The sequence below is a fragment of the Tachysurus vachellii genome, chromosome 13, assembly GCF_030014155.1.
Source record: "Tachysurus vachellii isolate PV-2020 chromosome 13, HZAU_Pvac_v1, whole genome shotgun sequence".
Classification (NCBI taxonomy): Eukaryota; Metazoa; Chordata; class Actinopteri; order Siluriformes; family Bagridae; genus Tachysurus; species Tachysurus vachellii.
Window position 1 is genome coordinate 15,189,674 of NC_083472.1, and position 26,355 is coordinate 15,216,028.

Below are 26,355 nucleotides of genomic sequence, written 5' to 3' on the forward strand. Positions count from 1 at the left end.
GGCTAGCAGGACCAGCAGTGTCCTTGTGTATGAGAGCAATTACAGATCAGGTTGTCCAGACAAATGGGCATCATGATTATACTGGTCTAGGGTTGTTTTTTTCCTCCCTGCAGGCAAAATCAGCCTGGACAGTAGGATTGAGTCCCTCCCGAATATCGCCTCAAGAGTCAGAGCCCTGAAAAAGTTGAAAAATCTGAATGGAGACATTGTGTCCACCAGTTGGGTCCTAAAACAATTTGTGGATCAACTGATAGAAATAACTGTATAAAATACGTACCTGAACCTCCTTGTCCTAAACAGCCGCTGCCCAATCTCTGTCAGGATCTAGCCCGGACTTTTGCCATGTGTTTTTTGTTTACGTCTCGTGTTCTTGTGTCTGCCACGCCCTTGTCTATTCCTTTCTGCCTCAGCACACCTGTTCCTTGTGTGTGTAATTGTCTTCCCTATTTATCTGAATGCTCGTCTTTGTATTGTCTTCGTGTGCTTGGTTTGTTTTTTGAGTTTCAGTTTTCTTTTTCTCAGTGTTTCCCGGTTTTGTTTGTGTTCTGTTTCAAGTTTATGTTTAATATATTGTGTTTTTAGCTATCCCTGCATTTGGGTATGAATTTTATCCATGAAAACACCCCCATTGCCTGACAGTAGGGTTCCGTGACTCACAGACCCAGCAGGATACCGTCTAGCCTGGCACCAGATAATCGGCGGAGAATTTTTAAAATTATATTTTCTGCCCTTTTTGAACTGTAAACAAAAAAAATTTCCTGGACTTTTTTGTGGACACCGCACCACATCTGTTCTGGTCGGGGACAGAACTCTGCTTCCTGTTTCCCACGGAGAACGAACCCTCACTTCTTGCTGGCAGAGCATGTCACCAGCCTGATTTGCCCTTTTGTTGTTTTTTTGGTGCCCTGCGACATTGCCCCGCACCTGTTACTGTGGGGGATGCCGCTTTACTTCCTGTTTCATGTGGAGGATGCCGCCTCACTTTTCATCCGTGGGGGAAATTGCTCCCCCCACCTTGTTTTGGTGTTCTTTTTCCCAGTGTTTCTGGTTTTGTTTGTGTTGTATTTCTAGGTTAGGTTTAATAAATAGTGTTTTTAGCTATCCCTGCGTTTAGGTCTAAATTTTGTCCATGAAGACACCTCGTTCCTCGACGATCTCATTCTCAGGGTTCACACTTAAACTAAGTATCAGTATTCGGCAAGGGTTGAATAATTATGAACTGACCTCTGATCATGCAGAATCAATTCTCAGCAACCTAAATGTCGTCAACGCATCAGTGAACAAAGCATTATCCGAAGAGGTTTGGGTTTCCTTAGATTTCCTTAGTTCCTTATATTCTGGGCTATTACATGAATTCCTGCATAAGGCCCAGAGCTCTGAAATTGCTTTTTAACACTTTTCACACTAATCCATTTCAATAATCTTCAGAAAGTTTAAGTTCCTTCATGCTCCTAGCTCCTATATACTCCTAGCTACTAAAAAAAACTATATCTAGAACTATTGGCAAATATCCAGTTATGGGCCTTTTAATTTAGACACCATATACTAGACAATAATCCCTGAAAATGCATCTAGCATGAATAGCACAAAAGTAAGGATTTATTTAACTTTTTACCTTTTTTAGGCTTAAGGGCAAGTTTTCTAGATTATATGAAAGTTCCCCATTTTCACAAATTTATCTTCATGCTTGGCCTTTCCCCAAACTGAATATAATCCATCTACACATATCTGTCCCTGCTACTTTGCCTGCTCTTTTATAAACCTTAAGCTTTTTGTTCAACTATTTTGCACACCTTATTGTTCATGAAGGCTTTGAGGCACTGGATTAGTTTGTGTTGATTCTTCTTGTCAATGACATCTTGTCTGCAAAAAGTGACATAAAACACAAATGACCAATAGTTCTGCACTTAAAATGGCACAAAATATTCACAAAATAATCAAACTTACTGTTTCTTGTCAAGAAGCTTCTCTAGTACATCCAAAAGCAGTCCAAGACCCTCATGGCCAAAATTATTCACCCAGCTAAAAATAAATGAAAACAAGCAAAGAACACAATCAAAATCTATTGTAGGAGTTTACTTAACAGATGCCTGTTTTGAATGAGGTTGGACAGTTATTCCACATAACTGACGCTAACCTAAATTGGGAAAAGTAATTCAAATTCAGTTACCTATGAAATCAAACACTATTGCAGTTTCAGTTCATTAACTTTAACACTCAAAGACTGACTGATTTATAGTGACAATGGATGCCTCAGTGTGGGCACTGCTGTCACATACTCACAATATGTGTAACAATGAGAGCAGGTCAGATTTAATTCCGATGTGTCACCATTGCCAGCAGGGCATTGGGATGGGGTCTAACAGTCCCCCAGGCACTCCTTCAAATACCTTCTGACACCGGTTGTCCTGTCAAGTTGGCCACCTGGTGTTCTGTACCAGTTGTGTCATTAGTTGTATGTCTGGGTGACCTGAGCTGAGGGCTGTGTGGACGCACTATATAGTTCTTTGCCGTAGGGGTGTGGGAACATACATTTGGCATTCTGGGGGAGGAGCTTCATTGTTCTGGGTGTGCAGGATGTCCTCCATCTTGTCTCAGTGCACCAGGGCTATTATTACTGATGGAGGTATGATGGGTGAAGGAATCATGTCTTCGGGAGAGGATATCTGCTTTCCTGTGTTTGGAACCTGGTGTAGGTGACAGTACAGTTGAAACATGAGAACAACAATGTCCAGCATGCTTAGCAGGAGTTGACATGTTTGGTGGCTGCTTTTAGGCATTCTAGGTTCTTATGGTCCATGATGAACGGATATTGTGCCCCCTCCAGACAGTGCCTCTATTCTTTGAGAGCCTCCTTTATAGATAGTACCTTGTGATTTCCCATGACATAATTCTCCTCAACTGAAGTTAGTTTTTATGAAAAGAATGGGCAAAAGAACAGGGTTCCCATCCCTCTGAGAGACCACTAGTCCTCCACAGTAAAGAGGAGGTTGAGGCCGGGATGGAGTAAGATGGGTGCCAAGTGTTCGAAAGCTATTTGTGTGACCTCTGCCCACTGGAACTTCATGGGCTTGCCTCCTAGCAGGGCATTGAGAGGAGCAGTGACCCAGCTGTAATTCTGGATGAAGTGTCGGTAAAAGTTTGCAAATCCCAAAAGCCTTTGTAATTCCTTGAAACTGCTGGGGATTAGCCATTATTTTACTGCCGTTACCTTGCAGAGTCTATTTCTACTCCCTTGTCTCTGATCATGTAGCCAAGAAAAGTAATAACTTTCTGGTGCAATTCACACTTCTCTGCTTTGATAAACAGACAATGCTGGAGAAGGTGAGTGAGTACTTCTCTGACTTGGCTGATGACTTGATTTTGGGTCGTCGAATAAATCAAGGGATCATCTACAGTATCATGTAGAGGTTTACCAAGTAGTTGAATATTTCTTTAACAAAGGCCTGAAAAACTGATGAAGCTTTTGTGAGGACAAATGTCACTACAAGGTGAGGCTAAAAGGCCACCCTTTGCCTTTGAAACTAGGTTAAGTAGGTTGTTCCAATCTTGGGGAAATAACCACTAGATATAGTTTGCCTCAAAACTTTGTCTCTTCATGAAATTCCAGACAGTCTCAATGATGATGAGATCAGAGCTTTGTCTGGGCCAAGCATCACATCCAGGACGCCTTCAATTCAATTCAATTTATTTGTATAGCACTTTTAACATTTCACATTGTCTCAAAGCAGATTTAAAAAAGTATAGAAACAGAAATCTCTAACATCAATCCCTAATAAGCAAGCCGTAGGCAAAGGTGGCAATAATAAACTCACTTTTGAAGTCTTCAAATTATCACTGATGAAGACCCAAACATAAAGCAGGCTAAAACAAATGTGGTGTAAAGAAGGTGACAATCTCCAGGTGGGCCCAACCTCAGCAATCTAATGAGTCACTGGCTGTCCATGCAAATCAATCCCCAGCAGAGTGCACACTGGGTGACAAGACTCCAACCAGTCGTATGGTGTCAGGACTCCTTCTTCTTTTCTATGCTGAAGATGTCCTTAATGAACTTTGCTGTATGTTTGGGGTCATGCTGCAAAATAAATTTGGGGCTAATCAGATGCCTCTCGGATGGTGCTGAATGAAGGATGAGTACCTGCCTTTATTTCCCAAAATTGAGGACACCACTGATCCTAACCAAATCTCCAACCTCACTGTTGCCTGCAGACATATTGTACAGCTCTCCAGGCGAATGGAAATCAACTTGCTTCCTAGTACAGACGATTGTTTCAAATTTTTAAACTCATCAGTCCAGACCACCTACTGTGCCTTTTGAATAGTTGAGTCACTTAGCCTTGTTTCAACATCGGAGATATGGCTTTTTGGCAGCAGTTCATCCATGAAGCCCACTTCTGGCCAGACTTTTCTGGACAGTAGATGAGTGTACTTGGGGCCCACTGGATTCTACCAGTTTTGTTGGCACTGCTGGACATCTGATGTCGAAAGGATGTAAGTATATTAAGTGTTTCATCTGCAGCCTTAAGTTTCTTTGGCCAACAACTGCATGTACAGTCCACAACATTGGACATTTCTTTTAGTTTCTTAATAGCTTGAACAGCACATTTTGAAACCCCTTTGCTTTGAAACTTTTGGCTGGGAGACTATAACTACAGAATAACTACCTTGTGTCTTGTTGCTGTGCTCAATCTAGTCTCTTTCTGTTTAGGTTAATGAGTGTGTTTCAACCTGCATATAAAATTGATGATTATTAGAGACAGACAGACAGACAGACATTTTTTACTCCTCTCAGTGGGTAAAAACTAGGGTTGGGTATCAAGAGAAATTTTTCAGTTCCGATTCCGGTTCCAGTTCTGCCTTACGATTCCTGGTTCTGATTCCGATTCCATAATAAAAGAAATGTGAAAAATAATGCACAATACTTAAACAATTCCATTTGTGTTTATTAATCACTCTTTAAATATTTTAAACAGAGCATTTCAATTCATTCATTCATTCATTCATTTTCTACCGCTTATCCGAACTACCTCGGGTCACGGGGAGCCTGTGCCTATCTCAGGCGTCATCGGGCATCAAGGCAGGATACACCCTGGATGGAGTGCCAACCCATCGCAGGGCACACACACACACTCATTCACTCACACGCTCACACACTACGGACAATTTTCCAGAGATGCCAATCAACCATGCATGTCTTTGGACCGGGGGAGGAAACCGGAGTACCCGGAGGAAACCCCCGAGGCACGGGGAGAACCATTTCAATTCATATCAATTTAAATAAATCCAACATCAAATTTAACATTCAAAATTACAACTTAGCAAAACAGTTAGCAATTTTTCTGAAGAAAAATCTGGGAGAAGACGAGACCTTTCCTGGCTTATTGTATCTCCAGCTGTGGAGAAAACCCTCTCAGAGGGGGTAGAGGAGGCTTGCACACACATGTACATTGTGGACAGGTTGTAAAGAATAGGAAAAGCTTCTCTCTTCTCCTACCACCACAAAGTATGTGGTGGTAAAAAAGTGTCTTCATAGGACGTTATTAAGGGCAGTAGTTCTCAAACATTCAAAAACACTGCAGGATATCATTTTTTCACACGTGTTACACTTTGCTTCATTGTTGTAGCTTTGGAAAAGAAATCCACACTTTAGACTTTTTTTTAGACAAAACGTACCTCAGCACAGCAGCACGAGTGACTGATTTCTGTGGTAAGCTGCGTTAATTTGCGTGACTGTAAACAGTATAAACAATTAATATTCGTGAGGTAAGACATGGCTATTTAAAGTGACCGCTCCCAGGGCTTTGCCCGTCATCACATCGGAACTGCGTTTGGAACCGACCCTAGTAAAGACATAGACGTGAAGAAGTGTAATTATTGACTACTAGCAAAGAACTTACTGACCTGACAGGATTGCTAGTTAGAGACACACGCAGAGACTCAAGGCAGTTCAGCAACTTCTCCTCAGTAATGCCAGAGCGCAGCTCATGCACATATTCCTGTGATGACAGTGTAGACTCATGCTTGCTGTTCCTCAGCCCACCCTACAGTAATGAGACATATTAAAGACATTTTAAAGAATCACTGGTTGACTGCAAGTCTAGGCAGTTCCCCTAAACTGATTAAGCATTTAAACACAAAAAAAATCAACAATGTTAATCCTTTTTTGCAAAGTCTTTCTAATGCCAAACGTTCCCCAAAGGGGAAAATGGAAGACATGGAATTGAGCAAAAATCCTCCATATATTTTCAATGAGATAGAAGTAAATAGACCTTTAGACCTTTTTAGATTTATTCTTGCTGTATGATTGTGGTCCATCTGCTTTCCAGAATTCTTGATCAATGAGATAAAATTCTTCTATAATATGACCTTCTGCCTCCCTCCAATCAGCCTGATATGCCCCAGTACACTGCTTGTACAGACGCAGTTCCATATCATGAATCTCCCTATCTGCATATTTTAATTATGGACTCCTTATTTATACACATGTTCTGTGTTCTATGCTATTACACATGTGCTACCCTTTTTACAACAAAGAGTTTTTTGTGTGTAAAATATTCCATGGTGTACTTCTTCAAGAACAATTAGGTGTGGTTTCATGAATTTTCTAAATGAACAATTATGTTTACATTCTTTTATGTGGCTCAAAAGCTTTTTCAGTGATAGTGTAATTATATCAAAAATTATAACAGGGATCAAGAACCTTTGAAACTCTATGTATAGTCACTTGTGGTGATCTGTAGGGTTGAAGCACTCCTTAAATGACTTCAAACATTAAAGAAATCATAAATTAGAATACTTGTGTTTAGAAACAATCGGTCAGTGATAATTTTTTTAAATACCTGCTTAAAAAGTGAATGATTGTATTGGTGACCAGGATTTTTAGGATTAAAAATCACATAGAATATTAAGAGAATGATGCAAATTCTATACCTTAGAAATCTATTTGGACTTGCAGACACCTTGTTATTAAACATGGCTTTCACCCTTTGTTCAAATACATATGCCTTCTTATGTATTAGAGAAATTTATTTCCTGAGCAGTTCAAAACTAAACTAGTGAAGAGAAGAAAACAATTGTTTTGAAAACAAAATGATTTCAGCAAAATAATTATGTTAAAAATAAAATGTACAACTTTTTTCTGAGAGATGCTTGGCTTTGGTGCACAAACATAAATAGAAGAATCAGAAATGAACCTTGTCATATGACTGCTTAAAACTGATATTCCAGTGGCAGCCATGTTCATTTCATTCATGAAATCACCATCCAAAACTCACTTATGCAGTAGGTAATAGATGCCCTATAACAAATTTCAGCTCACTTAGACTTTTGTGTGAATCTGCACTATCAATCATGAGTTACAGCTGTGTGATTAAATTATGGAGAAATTCGCAGAGTTCATTTCCAATTTGTTAACTAACTGAGGGATGGCAACACTGGGCAACAATATAGAAGATTCCCAATTTCAATTTATTTGTATAGCACTTTTAACAATTGGCATTGTCTAAAAGCAGGTTTATAGAAGTATAAAAACAGAAAAAAAAAAAGTTTAAAATTAAGTTATTATTTAACTCTAAATTTTATCCCTAATGACCAAGGCTAAGGTGACAGTGGCAAGGAAAAACTCCCTAAGAAATAAACCTTGAGAGGAACCAGGCTCAAAAGGAAACCCATCCTCATTTAAGTGACACTGAACAGTAAATAATACTGAACAGTAAATAAAGCCCTTTCTACAAGAAACTAATAGGTCAGGGTGATTTCTTGTTAATTTCTGAGACAACATTAATTCCTTCCTGCTGAAGACACTGCGTCATGAATCAGATCCTAGCCTGTGCTTACATCCACAGCAATGTTTCCCACACATAGTAAATTATTCCAAAGTAATCTTAGTTAATTTTAAACTACATGGATCAAGATTATGGGGAAACATTTTTACTGAATGATTCACAAGTCCTCTCTTACCTACTCAATTTTGGAACTTTAGGTTGCAATCATTGAATTAAGACGATTTATCTGATTTAGTCTTTATTCTGTCAGGGTCCATTTGAACTCTCCCTGCTGCCATAATAAAACCCAGGAAGGTAGGTTTGGTCACATAAAATGCACCTTTGTCTGCACACATTATCTTTTGTAGCCTACGAAGCACAGTATGGAATATGATGGGTGTGTTCCTCATTCATACAGGAAAAGATAAGTAGATCTTATAATAAGTAGATCCAGATACACAAAGATGAAATGGTTGAGCATATCCCACAAGATGTCATTGACAAGCACCTAGGATACTGCTGGGGCATTAATGAGGCTTTTCCCTCTGCGCAGAACATGCAGCGAGCAACAACAAAAGCATTGTAATCCTTCAAAACAGGCTCAAGCTCTAACGGGACGTGGGCCTCTATCAAAATAGCAAAGGCTGTTGAAAAAGGTTACAAAAATTTAAAAGTATTTGAAGTCTGCCATTTTCCTAATAGTTCTAACAATCTCTTTACAGCCTACATTAAAATGTCCCTCAAGACCAAACAGGGAAGTTCGGGATATCTGTCCTGGGTAGTTGATGAAACCACAAAACGTGAATACATTCAAAATTATGAGCGTAATTCGGGAATCAAATTGGAACAAAAACATATCACCGTTAACCTCGCCAAAAGATCTCTGGTTAAACTAGATCAAAATTTATTTCTGGAGCAAGATGTGTCAAAAACCAGACAGATCAAACATGACAAATATCCTGTAGAATTTTTAAACTTTATTTTCTTGGATATTTACAACGTTAAGACTTTATTTTTGTCGAATGAGGTCGCACTTGCGCAGTGGCTTTATGCGGTTGATAGACTGATTAAACTGGGGAATGCTAACATATTCATCTGTATTTTCACTACAGCATATGCTAGACTTGAACTGAGCTAGATTCAGAAATAAGACCATCCCCTAGCATGACATCGAATTGTGAAAAAAGAGATGCTATAGGGTAGTTAACAACCCCCACCTTTGCATTATCAGCTATGTTGGTACCATCAGCGTTCACAATTTTACAGGCAAGGTGTAAAAAAGTGTGGTTCAAATCCAAGTAATCGTCCCAGTTTCTGGCCACGAAGAACTCCTTGGCCCGTCCTTATGCTGAGTTTGCATTTTGTTCATAATCCCCTATATATCATTTTACAGTCAGAAGGAGTGTTTAGCGAGTCTGAGGTGTTGTTAACTGTGTCCTTTTCTGATCCGATTCGACTTCGATCACGATATCGGTAATATGGTTCTTGATGAGTGCAACATAGTGCGGCTTATCGTAAGAAATAGTAATAACGTTGTTGTTTTCATCCGATATATGCACACATCTGAGTAGCGGTCACTGACTCGTTGGTAATCAATAATGTCTATATATACATACATTGTGTAAAAACCAGTATGAATATATCTAGCATTTTACAGTCAAGGGGGGCACGGTGGCTTATTGGTTAGCACGTTCGCTTCACACCTCCAGGATCGGGGTTCGATTCCCGCCTCCACCTTGTGTGTGTGGAGTTTGCATGTTCTCCCTGTGCCTCGGGGGTTTCCTCCGGGTACTCCGGTTTCCTCCCCCGGTCCAAAGACATGCATGGTAGGTTGATTGGCATCTCTGGAAAATTGTCCCTAGTGTGTGATTGCGTGAGTGAATGAGTGTGTGTGTGCCCTGCGATGGTTTGGCACTCCGTCCAGGGTGTATCCTGCCTGGATGCCCGATGACGCCTGAGCTCCCCGTGACCCGAGGTAGTTCGGATAAGCGGTAGAAGATGAATGAATGATGAATGAATGAATGAATGAATGAATTTTACAGTCAGAAGGAGTGTTTAGCAAGTCTGAGGTGTTGTTATCTGTGTCTGTTCTGATCCGATTTGACTTCGATCATGATTTTGGTAATATGGTTCTTGATGAGTGGTACATAGTGCGGCTTATCGTAAGAATTAGTGATGACTTTGTTGTTTTCATCCGATATATGTATGCATCTGAGTAGCGGGACATAGCTGTCACCGACTTGTTGGTACTCAATAATGTCCATATGTACATACATTGTGTAAAAACTAGGGATGCACTGATCCGATATATGGAACTTCTGGAACCACATTTAGTTTGCCATCTAAAAAGTACATTTCTGAGACCGCTTTGCCTGAGCTGTATTTCAAAGTTTCCTCTCACATTGCAGACAAATTAAAAGATGTACAGTCCTTGAGCTTCACTACAGATATATGGAGCTCAGACGTGTGCCCCATGTCTCTTTTAAGTTTAACTGCACATTGGATGGATGCGAGTTATGATTTGCAAAGCGCTGTGCTACATGTTAAGGAATTACGAGGGTCACACACACAGAGTGAAAGACTGTTTAGCACTGCCTCCAACATCCTAGATGAAAAAAGAAACCGACTACTAGCAGAGAGAGCAGAAATATTCTTCTATGCTAATATTCCTAAAAAAAAACCTGACAATGTTTATCAACTGAATCCTGAAACAGGTTTATGTCATTGGTGACTTCTATATACTTAGACATGGTTGTTCCATTGGCTGTTGCAATGTTGCATTGCACTATTTTTTTGATGAGTACTGTTAAAAGGTTTACTGTTTAATACATTTTGCATTGTGTTTCAAGAGTTCTAATTTAAGATTCACTTTAAAATATTGCCTTTTCTTCAGAAAATAATTTAATGTAATAATTGCAGTATATATGGTTTAGATTGTTATACCACTAACTGTTAAATGTACTGTTTGCCACTGCATTAATACTTTTTTAAGGCTTCTTGTGTTTTCATTTTTCATCCAGTAATGGGCATTTTTGTATTTCTTTGGCAGAAACAAATAAATCTTAATAACTATGCGAGTTGTATACATTCTTTAGTTTTAAAGGTAGAAAAGAACACAGATATCGGATCGGTATCGCCCGATACTGGCAAACTCTGTTATCAGAATCGGATCGGAAAAGAAAAAGTGGTATCGGTGCATCCCTAGTAAAAACCAGAATGAATATATCAGCAGGGTTGTGTACTTCCGATTCACGCAACGTTAACGATTTCTCAGGGGTCATTCCGAGCACAAATAATGCATTTGTCCAAAAAACACTAGCTCATCAAGCTCATCATCTCATCATGAATTTTTATTACAGAGTCACCAGAGCGACTAGTAGCAACTTATAAACAATTTTTAGAGGGTCGTTGATGTTTTTTTTTGTTTTTTTTTTACCAATGCTGCAGCATAAAATAGAAATCAAATAATGATTTTCAGGAACTCAGGAACTCTTAAGATCATTTAGGTGGAATTTGTTAATGTTGTAAAATCTAATAAAGTCTTCTGACATGTGTTCAGTTTGGGGATGCCAGCAATCAGGGAAAAATCATGTATTATTCCTTGCTAGTGTAAAACAATTATCTACACCACCAACTACAAATAGTTAAATAATAAACAGGGCTGTCAAGTGTCACGCATTGAGAGTGACAGTCACTCATTTCGGTCTTTTGTCATGCTCTCACACCACACATTGTAGTTCTCACGCAGAAAAACATTTTGACTATCATATATTTAATATGCCACAGTGCCCAAAATGTATCTGTCCGCATCGCTCTCTCTATGGAACCGGGCAGGAATCAAGCGCGTCTCCCCTTGAGTTCTTAGTCGAGCCTGACATTTATCAGCCAATCAAAAAAGAGGGTACACAATAGCCAATCAGGAAATAGCACTAGGAAGCTCTGGGTAAGATTTAACGCAACAACCAATTAAAAAAAAACCTTCATTAGCGAGGGTATTTTCGATGGTCGGTTTGAACAAAACCTCAACACGAAACAGCTTGTCTCTGGACGGGACATTGTCCTCATTCATGACCCTAAAGAGATGTCACCTGTCTTCAAAACTTGAGAGCCCTGAATAAACAAGCCAAAAAGTAAAAGTAACTTTACTACTATTGTGCTACTTTTTTTTTCTAATAATTTCTGCAGCTCATATTGCTTCCTTGTCACAAAATGATAATGAATAATTCAATAAATCTACCCTATGATATCATGAAATGATAAAAGATAAAAAGAGAGGGAAAACAGTAGGAAATAAACATAGCATTGTCTATTTTCTATTTTTATTTTTTATATTCAGGAGCCAATTTTACAAGTAGCAGAACCAGGATAGCGTATTTAGATTATTTAGTGAAAGCGTACAGTAATATAGCAAAAATCAACACAGGCCTAAGTCTGTATGAAAACGCATGAGCAACCCATGAGCTGCCTCCAAGTCAATACTGTGGCAAATCTAAAGTTCTTAGGCAAAATTAATGCATCAGCATTATACACTTGCAAACAAGAGTGAAAATTCTGGCTGGGAGCATATCTAGCATATGAATGCCAGAGAAATATTTTACAAGTATTTTCATGTTTAAAGGTTAAACTTGTTATGAATTTGGATATTCTAGCCATGCATGGTGCTGTGCTGTACTGAGGGAAAAAGTTAGGTCAAAAACAGGTATTTTAAACTATATATTTAACTCTAAATTTAAAGATATTTCCTGCCATCTGGTGGACATATTAGTCACAGCACCACATTCAACAATAGAAGCATTAAACTGCATGAAATGACAGGACAATCCTCAGACAGTCACAGACAGTGCCCTCTCACCAGTGACCTAGGCATCAACAGCAGCTAATGATGTAATGTTATAGAGCATCTTGTTTACAAATTGGAACAAAGTCATGGATGTTTTGGAAAATGTCATGACCTTAATCTAATACAAATGTTGTGGAAGAATCTGAAGCAAGCAGATCATTAGTGTAAACTCAACAACATCCCAGAGTTGACTGAGGAATGGCTCAAATTCCTCCAAGCCATTGTGTTAAACTGATAGACAGTTAACGGAAATGTTTACTTGCAGTTATTGCTGCAGAAGGGGCCAAACCAGAAACTGAACGCAAAGTGGTTCACATACTTTTGCCACTCATTGATATGCAATACTGGATCTTTTTCCTGAATAAATATAAACTTGTGTTATTATTATTACAGTATGTACATTATTACATATGCACCTTGCCATTGTACCGTGTCAAACAGTCACTTACTTCAGGTACTGCACACTGAGCTTTATCAACAATTGCAGCCTCCTGCTGCTCGCCAAGCTTTAATATGCGGCTCACATGGCAGTAAATAATACGATGATATGATCATGTGGTTAAAATTTATTTTTCATTTAAATAACATTAAAAACAATCAGGGAAGCATAGAAAAACGAATGTGCTCTATTACAAATAATAATATATATTTATATATTTTATTTGACTCGTCACTGACTCACTGCTTTCTGCGCAATAGCCAGTTTTTGGCGGCCTGCCAGAAGCTAGTTTGTGTTTCAACTTGTGTTTGTGTTTCAACTTGTGTTTACTGTACACACAGACTAAAAAATGGATCGATTTCTTATCAAACAGTCTTATCAAATTGATGGGGAGAATGCATCATCCGCAACTCGAGTAATTATTGTATTGCAATATTGTACATTGTATTTAAGCAGATAAGCTATTTAAGACTAAATAACTTGGCATACTTTGCGGTGAAAGTGGCTCTCCTATTGACTTTGTCCTATCAGTGTGGCTCACATGAAAAAAATAGTGAAGACCACAGCCCTAACCCAAATGGGTCCCACCCCTGTATTGATAGCTCCGCCCACACATACATACAACCCAGGCAACTAATGGAAAGAAATGTCTTTATCATAGCTGAAGGGAAGAACAATACGATTGCAGATAAACAAACAAGCAAAACGGCCAACTTCCCGCTCCTTCAGTTCTCTCCAGCGCTGGAAAGCTGATCCTATATGAACACGGGTCCTACTTCTTGCCTTTCTTCGCTTTCTTTCTTTGTTTTTATCCTCCATGTCAATGTTAAAACCGCTTTCTGCTAATGTCACACATGCTCACTGAACACTCTCTCCGCCCATATTGACAAGACACGCCCCTTTCTGCTCATTGGCTACACATTTGTTTTTATTTTTGTTTATTTTCCGAACCGACTCAGTTTTCTGAAGCATTTCTCAAAAATCGTAGAGACTGTACCTTTAAATTACACTGTTTTTTTTATGTTCTATTTATGGTTAATATTTTACATTGTTGCTTTTGTTTATTAAATTCTTTACTTTCCTATCACAATTAATTTTATTCCTCTTTTTGCTTTTTTGTTTCCTATCTTAAAACAGCTAGCAGAGGAAACGCTCTTCCGATCTTTTTAATATTCCGATCTTTTTAATATTTAAGTCAAAGGTACGTAATTATTAAGTATGGCAAACTTTCAGCTTGTTTAGTGTGTGAGCTGCAGGATGTTTAGTATTTCTTCCTCTGTCATTAGCGTTAATTTTACTTGTGATAAGTGTATGCTAGTTAGCTCTCTAACACAGAATATCTCAGAGGTGCATGAGATTCAAAGCATTCCGCTGATTCCGCTATGCCGTTCCAGGTTTTCCAGCTCGCTCCGCGCACCACAAGCGCAGCATCACTCACAGTATGTGTCTGCGGCGCTCTCTTGAAACTAGGATTGAACACGACACGAAAGTTCACGAGTTCACGAAAGCTGTCGCATTAACAGGTAGGCGAATTTTTTTTGTATTTATGTCGGTAATGTTTTGCTCTTGGTCTTCTACTAGTGCTAACAACTTGTGCAACATATTCACGTTCTTAGAATTAGCTGTTTGTCTAATCAAATTATTGTACTCTCGATCAGATCTAATACAAACAACTACATTTTCTGTTGTTAGCACACTTTGTAGACACCCCACCCCCCCGCAAAAAAGACTAACAAAAAAACAATGCCTTCACAAAAAAGAAGACAGAGAGAGAAAGAGCGAAGGGATGCTGCTAAACAGGGGCGTAGCCATCATTTAAAAAGTGGGGGGGACGAAATGTCTAGTGTTATCTGTTTTTTTTTTCAGTTAACCCTTGTGTAAATGACAGGTTTTATTTTTAATCATGATTATTTTAATCATGCTTTATATGTATGACGTTTGTCAAAGCAGCTATTTTTCCTTATAATCTTTTAAATTAAAACTTGCTAATTATTCAACAAGAGCAACAGGCAGAGTTATTAAACATTGTGCAACACAATTCGGATACCATATGCCAACTTACACTGCTTGACGTTTTTATAAAAAAGGAGTGAGGCGTTTTTTGCCGCTTTGAGCTTATCGTAACCGAATGCTGGACCGCGGGTGCGACTCGAGCTACAGTACTGGGGGCGCGTGATGATGACGTGACAAGTGAGTGACTGTTTGCCGTGAACGTCATGTATAGACTATCTTAAACTTTCTTGTCTCTTTGAATTTTAAATCACTCTGCATTTATATACATTGTTCCATTAAAACCTCAACATGTGGTGAACACAACTCTCCACTAAAAAAGTGAGGGGGACGAATTTACTTTTTATAAAAAGTGCGGGGGACATGTCCCCCGCGTAATCTACGCCCCTGCTGCTAAAGGCAGTTCAACACTGCAAACATGGATTAAAAGCATTATCAGCAATGTGTAATTGTTGTTATGTTCTATCAAAACATCTACAATAAAGTCTAAAATGTATTTGAGCGTGTGCTATCTTCTCTTTTAATTGTACATTTTGTAATAACTGGATAATTTGTGTTAACAAGCAACCACCCCCTTAGTGCCCCTTTTTTTGGTTTAGGCCACTGCCTCTCAAAATGTCTGTGCACGGCCCTGGAGCCAATGATAATAATAATAATAATAATAATAATAATAATAATAATGATAATTCTAAGAGTAATATTGCTGTGGCACCATCCCAATGTGGCATGGTGATGTAGTTATAGGTTATGGTCACTGAACTGCTGGGTGTCAAGGTGGTGCTCCGAAAACAATGTGGGTTTCGGAGATAATTGGAGCACTTTTGAGGGCAAGGCTTGCCTGTTAGGATGGGAAGGTGTCCATCCCACTCAGTAAGGTGCTAGCAAATAATTTAAGAATAAGCCTAGTTAATCACAATACAGAGACTGTGTCTGTTTCCCAAGCTAAACAAAAAAACTATAAATACTCAGAAAATTTGTTTTAGTAACCTTTTTTGCATAAAATTAGATCATAGTGAATGCACAGCCAGCACATTTGATCTGAAGCTAGGACTGTTAAATGTAAGATCTCTTGAATCTTAAGCTCTTATTGCTAATGAAATTATTACTGATCAGAAGTTTAAGTGTTTAAGAGAAACATGAAACATCAAACCATGAAACATGAAACATTTAAGTGTTTAACAGAAACATCAAACCATATGAGTTAGTTGCCTGAAATGAAGCCTGGTCATAGTTATATAAATCAGTCACACCTAACAGGCAGGGGAGGAGGTGTCGTGGTTATTCATGATGATAAGTTAGGTGTCAAGCAACACATTCAACGTTCTTCATACTAACATACTGTATGTAGCCACAAAAATAAGTCTACTGAGTCAGTTACTCTAATTATTATTTACAGACCTCCAAGACCATATTTTAAACTCCTCATTGAATTTGCAGAATGCACTTCAAACCTAGTTGTTTCTTTTGACAAAGCAGTAATTGTTTAATATTTCTCTTTAATATTCATTTTGATAAGTTAGAAGATCCTCTGAGAACAGCAGTTGTTTTCATCTTAGATTCGGTAGAGGTTAACCAGAATGTAATAGGACCCACTCATAATTTAGGTCACAATCGTGATCTCGTTCTAACCCTCAGATTAAATATAGAAAACAGTCACATGCAATTTGCCACGTCAAAATGTTAAATGTATATTTACGTCTGCTACTGCAGAAAGATTCACCAACAGTCTAAAATATTTATCATCCATGATTGGATTGCCATCTGACCCCACAGAACTTGATCAGGCGACTGACATTTTAGAGTCAGTATTTCGCTACACCCTAGATATTGTAGCTCCACTTAAAAGAAAAGTAATTAAAGAAAAAAAAACTAGCACCTGGTACAATGACAGCTAAGAAATTAGAAAGTAAATGGCGCCAAACTAAGTTATCAGTATTCCAATTAGCATGGAAGGAAAGCCTTCATAGCTACAAAAATCTCTTAGTGCTGCTAGATCAGTGTATTTCAATGAAAGAATTGATAACATTAGGTAGAATATTCAGACCATCAATTCAATACCAAACAATTTGATAGATAATGTGGTTGATAATATTTCTGTTTTTCAGTAGTTAGACTCTTTAACTCCCCTCTAAGAGACTTACCGTATTTTCCGCACTATAAGGCGCACCTAAGAGCCTTAAATTTTCTCAAAATTTGGCTGTGCGCCTGATAATCCTGTGTGCAATATGTGTGCAATGAGTTCCAAAATCTGTAAAAATGTTGTGCGACTTTTGTAAGCGCTCCACTTGATTGACTGTCGGACCATTTCCCGCTGACACAGGGACGTAATACGTACACTATGTACGCTGGCAGCGATAAACCAATCAGAGAACATTATGTAATATGTACAGTACGTACGCTTACCTCCACCATGCCTCCGGTAGGTATACTACCGGTATGTTGCAAAACAACATTTGTTTGTCTAAGGACCCCCGAAAATGGCACCAGTGAAGAGAAGTCTCTACAGTCGGAAGTGGAGGAAGCAAGAAAATGAACTGCGCCAAGTTAAGAAGACGAAACAGAGTTTCGGCATGAGCCACAGGCATGTTTGATGGCGAAATTGCCCAGCTGTTCAAATCAGACACAGAAGATGAGGACTTTGATGGATTTGTGGAAGAAGATTGATTAAAAATAATGTATGTGTATTATTAAATAGTAGAATAAAGTTCAACTAAACTCACTGTTTTGCATCCGTTACCTTTTTTTTTGTAGACCGTATGTTTTAGCATGCACCTTATAATACGGTGCACCTTATTTATGGGTTAAATACAGAAATAGACCCCGTAATTGATACTGCGCCTTATAATCCGGTGCGCCTTGTGGTGCAGAAAAAACGGTACTTAATTTCACTGATTTCTTCTTCAAAATGATCAACCTGCATACTGGATCCCTTACCCATATGTTTCTATTAACAGATATTACCAGTAGCTACCCAACCCATTCTAAAAATAATAAATTCAAATATTCATGAAATGTATCAGTCAGGATTTAGGCCGCATCATAGCACAGAGACAGCATTTGTAAAAAGTTGTAAATGACCCACAAGTGTTCTGCAAGTTAGGGTTTAGGCATTGTTTTTCTCCTTATATTGCTACCCCTTGGTGCAATTATTCATAAAAATGGTATTTGCTTCCACTGTTATGCTGATTACACACAGCTATATGTTTCAGTTAAGTCAGATGTGAGTCACCAGCTTAATAATATTGAAGATTGTGTGAAAAACATCACAAAGTAGATGCTTACTAACTTCCTTCTGCTTAACTCTTACAAGACAGAAGTGCTTTTACTAAGTGCTTTTTTCAAACTCTGGATGGTCTTTCTATTACATCTTGTGTAGCAGTAAAAGACCTTGGTGTGATTATGATGTTGGCTTGTGAAATCCAACATTCTGTTTTGCTTATCCTTCTTAGACAAAAATGTATCAAGAGTAACTCCTCGTAGGGCTTTCGAGCCACATGCACCAAAATCGGATATGTCGTAGGCCTTGGTCTGAAGTTTGTGTACTTTTCTAAGCGAATCCGTGTTCTGGTACTCATGGTAGTGGGTCTCATACTGGCCTTTTTTGCTATAGACACCCATTATAAAATTTAGAGGTTTATAACTTGGCAAGCTTTCGAGCTATCTACACCAAACTCGGTCAGCACCTTTGGTGGACAAAGTTTTAAATTGGTGTACCGACTGAACTTTCAGTTTTCCCTCAGCCCTGCCCCTAGTATATGCAAAATAAAAAAAAACTGGCGCTCCACACAGACATCTAATCGTTCATCATTCAGCAAAAGTCTGTGTGAACTGTAAATGTTCTCAGAATAATGAGGGGAACTTCCTTGCGGGTATTCGGACGACGTCACATGACGTCACGCACAGCCCCGCCCTCAAAATAAAAAATGAAAAGAAAAGGGACGTGTGATATATCAAAACACTCAGCACAATGAATTGCGTCACGGGTATTTGGGTGACATCACCTGCTCGTATCCACTTGCCTCCAAATGTATTGGCACCTTAGCATACCAGCCTTTGGGAATACTTGCTCCAACATCAAAGTTTTTTTGTCACGACAAACTTTACAAATCTAGTTGATACTGGTCTCTCATTTAAAGCTCACTATCATTTAAAGCTCACAATAATATCACAAAGGTAGCCTTCTTTCATCTTAGAAATATTTCTAAGATAAGAAATATGATGTCATCACATGATGCAGAAACACTAGTTTATGCATTTGTTACCTCTAGGTTGGATTATTGTAATGATTTACAATCAGTTAGTCCAGAATACAGCAGCTAAAGTCCCCACTAGGGATTGCATTATTGCATTGGCTCCCAGTCAGGTTTTGCATTGAAAGCACTTAATGGTCACACGCCACAGTACCACAGAGTAATCTTGTGATTTATTATAATCCGTCACGCCTACTTCGATCAAAAGGTGCAGGCTATTTAGTACACAAAAGGCTACAGCAGGGTGCAGAGCCCTACAGTTATGGAACAGCCTTCAAATTAGTGTTTGGAACTTAGACACAGTCTCAGTGTTTAAATGCAGGATAAAAACACATTTCTTTAGTCTAACTTTTTATAAGTAGCTTTTTTTAGGTAAAGGAGCAGATCTGGAGGGTTCATGGGCATAGAGTGTTTGGTGAACTGGCATGTCTGGATGCTGTCGGCTTACCACACTCACAAGTCGCTCAGGTTTGCAGACGGTGTAGTAGTGAGACGCTTTGCAGACTAGGAAGCCCCCATGTCTAGTTTTGCCAGAGTGGCTGTCTCCACTTTGCACATAATGCACATTGTCCTTCACCTGATTACAAACATATACTTAACATTTTTCTCCTCACGCTCTCTCTTTCGAGCTATATATGCCACTCCCAAGCTAACAGTGTTCCGAGTTCCCAGTCTGATCGTCTCTTCTTATGGAGCTACTTGGACAATCCTAACGTTCTACCCCTGGATGGAGTCTTGTCGCCCGATGATCACCCTGCCAGGGATTGATCTGCATGGTTAGCTACTGACTCATGGGATTGCTGTAGGTTGAGCCACCCAGAGACATGTCATGCCTTGAACTATTGTTGTGTCAGTCAGCTGGACTTTATCAGCAATCATTTAAAGACTTGGATGGAATAAGAGTTGCGTCCATTGTGCTGACCCAATAGTTCCTCAGGAGCTCTCGGTTGTACAATTATAAACTGTTGTAGAAATGACATTATTTAGATTTTTTACTGTCCAGTGTCAACCAAAAGAGGATGGGTTCCCTTCTGAGCCTGGTTCCTCTCAAAGTTTCTTCCTTGCCACCACTGCCACCGGCTTTCTCATTAGGGACAGATGTTAGAGGTATATAGTATTTTACATTAATAGTTTTAAATAAACTTCAAACTGCAAATGTATGTATTCATTTATTTATTTTTATTATTATAAAAAAATTGTCTTTTCTGTCTCTGTACTTCTGTATTGCTGCTTGGCGACCATGTGAATTGTTAAAAGCACTATACAAATAAATTGAGATTTTGAGTGAAAACCTCCTTCCATCAGCAAGGGCACTGAAGATGAAACATGACTGGGTCTTTCAGCATGACAATGATCCCAAACACACTGCACGGGCAATGAAGGAGTGGCTTCTTAAGAAGCATTTCAAGGTCCTGAAGTGGCCTAGCCAGTCTCCAGAACTCAACCCCATAGAAAGTCTTTGGAGGGAGTTGAAAATCCGTGTTGCCCAGCAACACCCCCAAAACATCACTTCTCTAGAGGAGATCTGCATGGAGGAATTGGCCAAACTACCAGCAACAGTGTGTAAAAACCTTGTGGAGACTTACAGAAAACGTTTGACCTCTGTCATTGCCAACAAAGGGTATACAACAAAGTATTGAGATGAACTTTTGTTATTGATCAAATACTTATTTTCCACCATAATTTGCAAATAAATTCTTTAAAAATCAGACTGTGATTTTCTGGATTCTTTTCTCATTTTGTCTCTCATAGTTGAATTGTACCTATGATGAAAATTACAGGACTCTCTAATCTTTTTAAGTGGGAGAACTTGCACAATTGGTTGCTGACTAAATACTTTTTTGCCCCACTGTATAGAGAGAGATTGAGAGAGAGAATATTGAAATATGTTATCCCTATTCAAATATATGGTAGGGAAAGATAAGTTGGGTTTAGCATTTCATTTTGGTTCCTAGCATTTAATTTTCTTGGCTTGAACGATCTAGTTTTTGCTACAACAGAGACAATTGCTTTTAACGCACAAATTGTTCACACACAGTCAAACAAATCGAACATGATGTGGTGCAGGCAAGTTTGAAACTTTAGGTTTATATGACTAGTCTAGACAATGTATAAATCTGCTTTTTTGTTTTTGTTTTTTTTAATAAAAAGCTATTTAAAAGTCTGTGTACCATAATTTGACTTGTGTGAGTTCATTTTGTTTTAATTAAGTAATATCACATCACATGATATTCAATACAACAGCCCAAATGCTTGTCATGCAAGTAAACAAGGGGTAGTGATTAACTGAAATTTCCCATACATACAGTATACTCATATACTGGTGCAAATGGCTAGTCCAAGATGGCGGTGTATGTGTCGGCTTGTCGTCTGCTCCACCAGCTCTGAACTTTTCAACTAGTGCTATGTTTATCTGAACTGTTTGTGCTGTTTTTTATCCAGTCTGTTAACGCTGCCATATAATATAACCGCTGCTTATTAAAAAAAAAACTCACTCGTGTCCTGTTGTGCATAATCATCGCTCTTCAATGTTCTCGCACCTGCCTGTGGCATGTGTTCACCAGTTGCCCTGCCTAACAAAAGGAAACAACACAGGAAGAGGAGAAATCGTGAAGGTCTCTGTGTCAAGATTAGAAGAGAACTGAGTCCTTCCATAATGCAGCTGTTATCATGCACTCACAGAATCGGGCAAACTGGCCTCTGTGTTGCTTGGCGTTCGTTGGATTTAAGATACGACTATTATCTTCAGCCCTAATTCTCCGGCCCCTGAGAAACTGCACATCAGAAGTGGAGGAGTGAAGCCCTCTAACATTTGCCCCCTGGAGTATGTGTGGCAACCATGGCTATGGACTGCTTCCTCATCAGTCAAAATGGCCTTAGTTAATACCAGATCTGTCTAACAAGATTTTTTATTCTAAATGACTGTTTTATTTGTCCTCATCTAAAGTCATCTACAGAAAAAAAAGCTATAGCAAAATATTTCTCTTACATTATCAGTAAACACTGTAACGCTCTTAAAATTCTGTTTAGCACTATAAATTCAATCATTAATCCCATTATCCTATGTAAGGTTAAACCATCAAGGAATATTCCAGTATCATTTTCCAAGCTTTGGGACATGGTAATTCAGATGAAGCCTACAACGTCCCCCCATGATGCTGTTCCCTCTGATCTCGTCGTAGCTGCTTTTGATACAAGGTCCTAGTATTGATGTAATTATAAATACCTCTTTAACCATTGTTCCTGAATGCCTTAAGCATGTGGTTGTCCAGCCACTGCTCAAAAAACCTAATCTTGAGGAAACCCTTCCCATTTCCAAACTGCCATTTGTTTAAAAAAAAATGTTAAAATTTGTCCACTCACAATTGCTGCTCTTGTTTCTGAACTCAGCAAATATACTTGAACCATTTCAGTCAGATTTTAAAAGTCATTATAGTATTGAAATAATGTTAAAGGTTATGAATGATCTGTAAACTGCTATAGACTCTATATACAATACAATGTTGATTTCATTAGATCTTAGTGCTGCTTTTGATAAAATAGATCATAATATCCTTCTATCATGCCTCAAACACTGGGTTGACATGAATTACACTGCTCTTGATTGGTTTCATCCGTATCTTTAATCCAGGACTTTTTTGGTGGCTATAGGTCCATTTTTTTCTTCTTCTTCCACCTCTGTCACATGCGGTGTCCCTAAGGGGTCTATACTGGCACCACTACTTTTCAATTATTCATGCTCACACATAGAAATATTATAAAGAATTATAATATTTCATTTCACTTTTATGCTGAAGACTCCGCTTTACCTCCCTTCAAAATCTGGACCCTCACTACAGCTCCTCTTGGACTGTTTAAGATATTACAATCTGGCAAATACTTGCCTCCAGCTTAACAATGATAAACCTGAGGTGATTATTCTGGGTCCTTCCAAGAATAGAAGCCGCTTGGCTAGAAATTTAATCTCGCTCCATACGTCAAGCCATATGAAAAGAAAAAAAAACATGGATTCTGAACTCTGTCTTGGCAAACAAATCAAGTTGTCAAAGAACAGTTATTACCAGTTAAGAATCATTTCCAGAATTAAACCGATTCTGAACTTCAATGACTTTGAGAACGTTATTCATGCTTTTATTACTTCTGGACTATTTTAATTTCTTATATATCAGTCTTCCCCAATCCTCAATAGCTTATATGCAGATGGTCCAGAACGCAGCTGCAAGGCTGTTCACTGGTACAAAAAAACAAACATAATCACCCCAGTTTTCACCTCTCTTCACTGGCTCCTAGTTCATTTTAGAATACAGTTCAAGATTATTTTAATTGTTATTAAAGCACTATTGGAACAGGCACCTTCTAACATTACAGACCTAATTTATTCTTACTCAGCATCTAGGCCACTTAACAAGTGACCTAGTTCATTTTCATCTAAACAAGCTCTCCTTCATGTCCCCAGATCTTGTGTCAAATCAAAAGGTAGTTGCACCTCACCTATAGAATTAGCTCCCTCCAGACATAAAAAAAAAAAAACGCTCCATCTGTTTCCGTTTTTAAATCTAGGCTAAAAAGATATTTTTATTTGTTGTTATTTTTATTACCTCCTTTTACATCTTTGTTCTTTTATTCTTATTGTTGGATAATATTATGTTTTGTAATTTTACTTGTGTTTTGTACAGCACTTTGGTCAGTGTAAGCTGACGGTAAGCTTAAATGTGCTCTATAAATAAGACAAGCAGTTCAAGACTAGGCTCTTTGTCCATCGGATATAAAATAACGGTCACCTGAAGCGGAAGCAGTTAATTCACCATGTGAATGTGGGTCCCCACTCATGAATGTATAAAGAATGTATCACTGTGTACAGTGATGGGATGTATTTATGATTATTATGTATTATTAAAATAAACAGAGTCATATTCTGCCGATTCCCATCAGCGCCATTTGAAGATGAATTATTTGCAGCCTGTTTATTCAAAGTTCAAAACAGCATGGGCGCCGTGACATATTAAGACTTTACATTTGCATATGTATTACTCTTTGAATCTGAGCTGATCGACTGTATGGTGACATTGCATTAAGAGCTGACTTTCAAAATTCTAATGAAAAAGTAAAAAGTTTAAAAAAAAAAAAAGTTTTAAGTTTTAAAATAAATTATTGTTGTATTTGCCAAATAAATACAATTTAAGCATACAAATACAACTGAAGAAGTTAAATATTCTTTCTGCTTAGTAGTTTGTCTCTTTCACTTCCACTGTTGATTTGGTCATAAAAAAAATTACATTTACCCTCCATTTTTCTGTATCGAATATGCAAAAATGTTTTTTTATCCCAAATGGTGGGTAGGTGTGTTACAGTAAATAAAATACTGAACAAATTACTAAAAGTCCTGTTGATTTAGTCAGGGTGAATATGTGAGAAATTTCTAATAAATTATTATAATCTTAAACTTACTAAAGTTAGCATTTTAAAGTAATGAGAAAAACATTATCAAACCAAACAGTGTAGCCTAGCTTTTAACACCACCTGCTGTAAGATTAAAGTAGGATTAAAAGACTGACATCCACAGTTCTGAGCATATAAGCACTATATAAGCACAGAAGTGAAGGGAATTAGAGTTTAAAACTGGTCAAACCATAGATCAGCATCAGATGACACTTTTGGAGGTAGGCGGAGGTGGTGAAATGTTCTAACAAGGCTGTTAGTAATTATACAGCCTCTTGCTGAGAAGACAAACTCTATGTTTTTGATAATGGTCATTTCCTAAAGGAAGTGGAGAAGCACTTGGTTAAAATCAAAGATGGAAGTACACACACATACTACTTGGGAAAAGACCTTCAGACCAGCCAGAGCTTCAAAGGATGCCACTCGATTCTTTAAACACCTGCAGAAACTATTCAGCTTTTTTTTCAGGATCCACCCAGAGAAAATGTGAAAAGTGATACCATTTTCCATTGTTCCAATGTCCAGTTCTGATGCTAACGTGCCCATCGTTGGTGCTTGCGTTGGTGGACAGGGATCAGCATGGGCAACTTAATACACAACAAACATCAATGCACTGTCTGTTCTAACACCTTTCCATTAGAACCAACATTAACTTCTTCAGCAATTTGAGATACAGTGGTTTATTTGTTTGATTGGACCACATGGAACAGCCTTTTCTCCCAGGTGCATCAATGAGCATTGGCTGCCCATGACCATGTCACAGGTTCACCGGTGTTCCTTTCTTGGACCACTTTTGTTTGTGGATCACAGTGTTTTCCACTCTAAGGTGGAACAAATAACAATTAGATGAATAATGGAACATTTTAGCAACAGAGATACTATAGGCATAATGTGGATTGAACAAAGATGCACCATGGACGAAAGTATGTGGATAATCCTCCTAACTAACAAGTGTTTCAGCTATACACTGTGGTAACAAACATATAAAATAGTTATACATAGGCAGGCAATCACCATAGACAAATAACGACAGTAGAAGCTCAAAGGTTTTAAACAATGAACTTTCATTAAATGTCAGTTAATGAAATTTCGTCCCTGTTAGATCTGTACCAGTCAACTGTAAGTGTGTTACTATGAAATGAAAGCATCTAGGAGACACAAAAACTAAGCCACAAAGCACTAGACTACACAAACTGTTGTATAACGCAACACAGAGTTAGAAACTGCCTCTGAAGAAACATCAACACAATAACTGTGCATTGGGAGCTTCAAGAAATAAGTTTCCATGGCCAAGCAGCTGCAAACAAGCAAACTTAAATCTGGAAGAATAGAAGTGAGTGAAGAATCATTTCATTATCTGGCTGAAAAATCACTTAAATCTGGGTATTTGATGAATGCCAGGAGACCAAAAGGAATGCATAATTCCAACAAGTGTTGAAATTCCCAGAGACATACTACAAAATCTTGTAGAAAGCCTGCCCAAAGGAAAAAAGGCTATTATAGCCACAAATGTCTAAATCAATATGAATGTTCATGATTTTGGAAAGGAATGTCCAACAAGTTAATATACATGTAATGGTCAGATTTCTATGTGCTTATACTGAACATATTTAT

The 26,355-nt window shown here is 38.3% G+C and overlaps 1 protein-coding gene across 4 annotated transcripts in view; it reads right to left on the reverse strand.

Annotated features, from left to right (window-relative positions):
• diaph2 (diaphanous-related formin 2) overlaps nt 1–26,355 on the reverse strand; it is a 206,663-nt gene that overhangs the window by 144,024 nt on the left and 36,284 nt on the right. For all 4 annotated transcript variants that reach the window (XM_060885395.1, XM_060885394.1, XM_060885393.1 and 1 more), the window contains 3 exons: nt 5,902–6,041; nt 1,948–2,022; nt 1,794–1,863 (listed from right to left, as the gene is read on the reverse strand). In XM_060885395.1, coding sequence (XP_060741378.1) covers nt 1,794–1,863; nt 1,948–2,022; nt 5,902–6,041 — 285 coding nt within the window. The remainder of the gene's footprint in view (nt 1–1,793; nt 1,864–1,947; nt 2,023–5,901; nt 6,042–26,355) is intronic.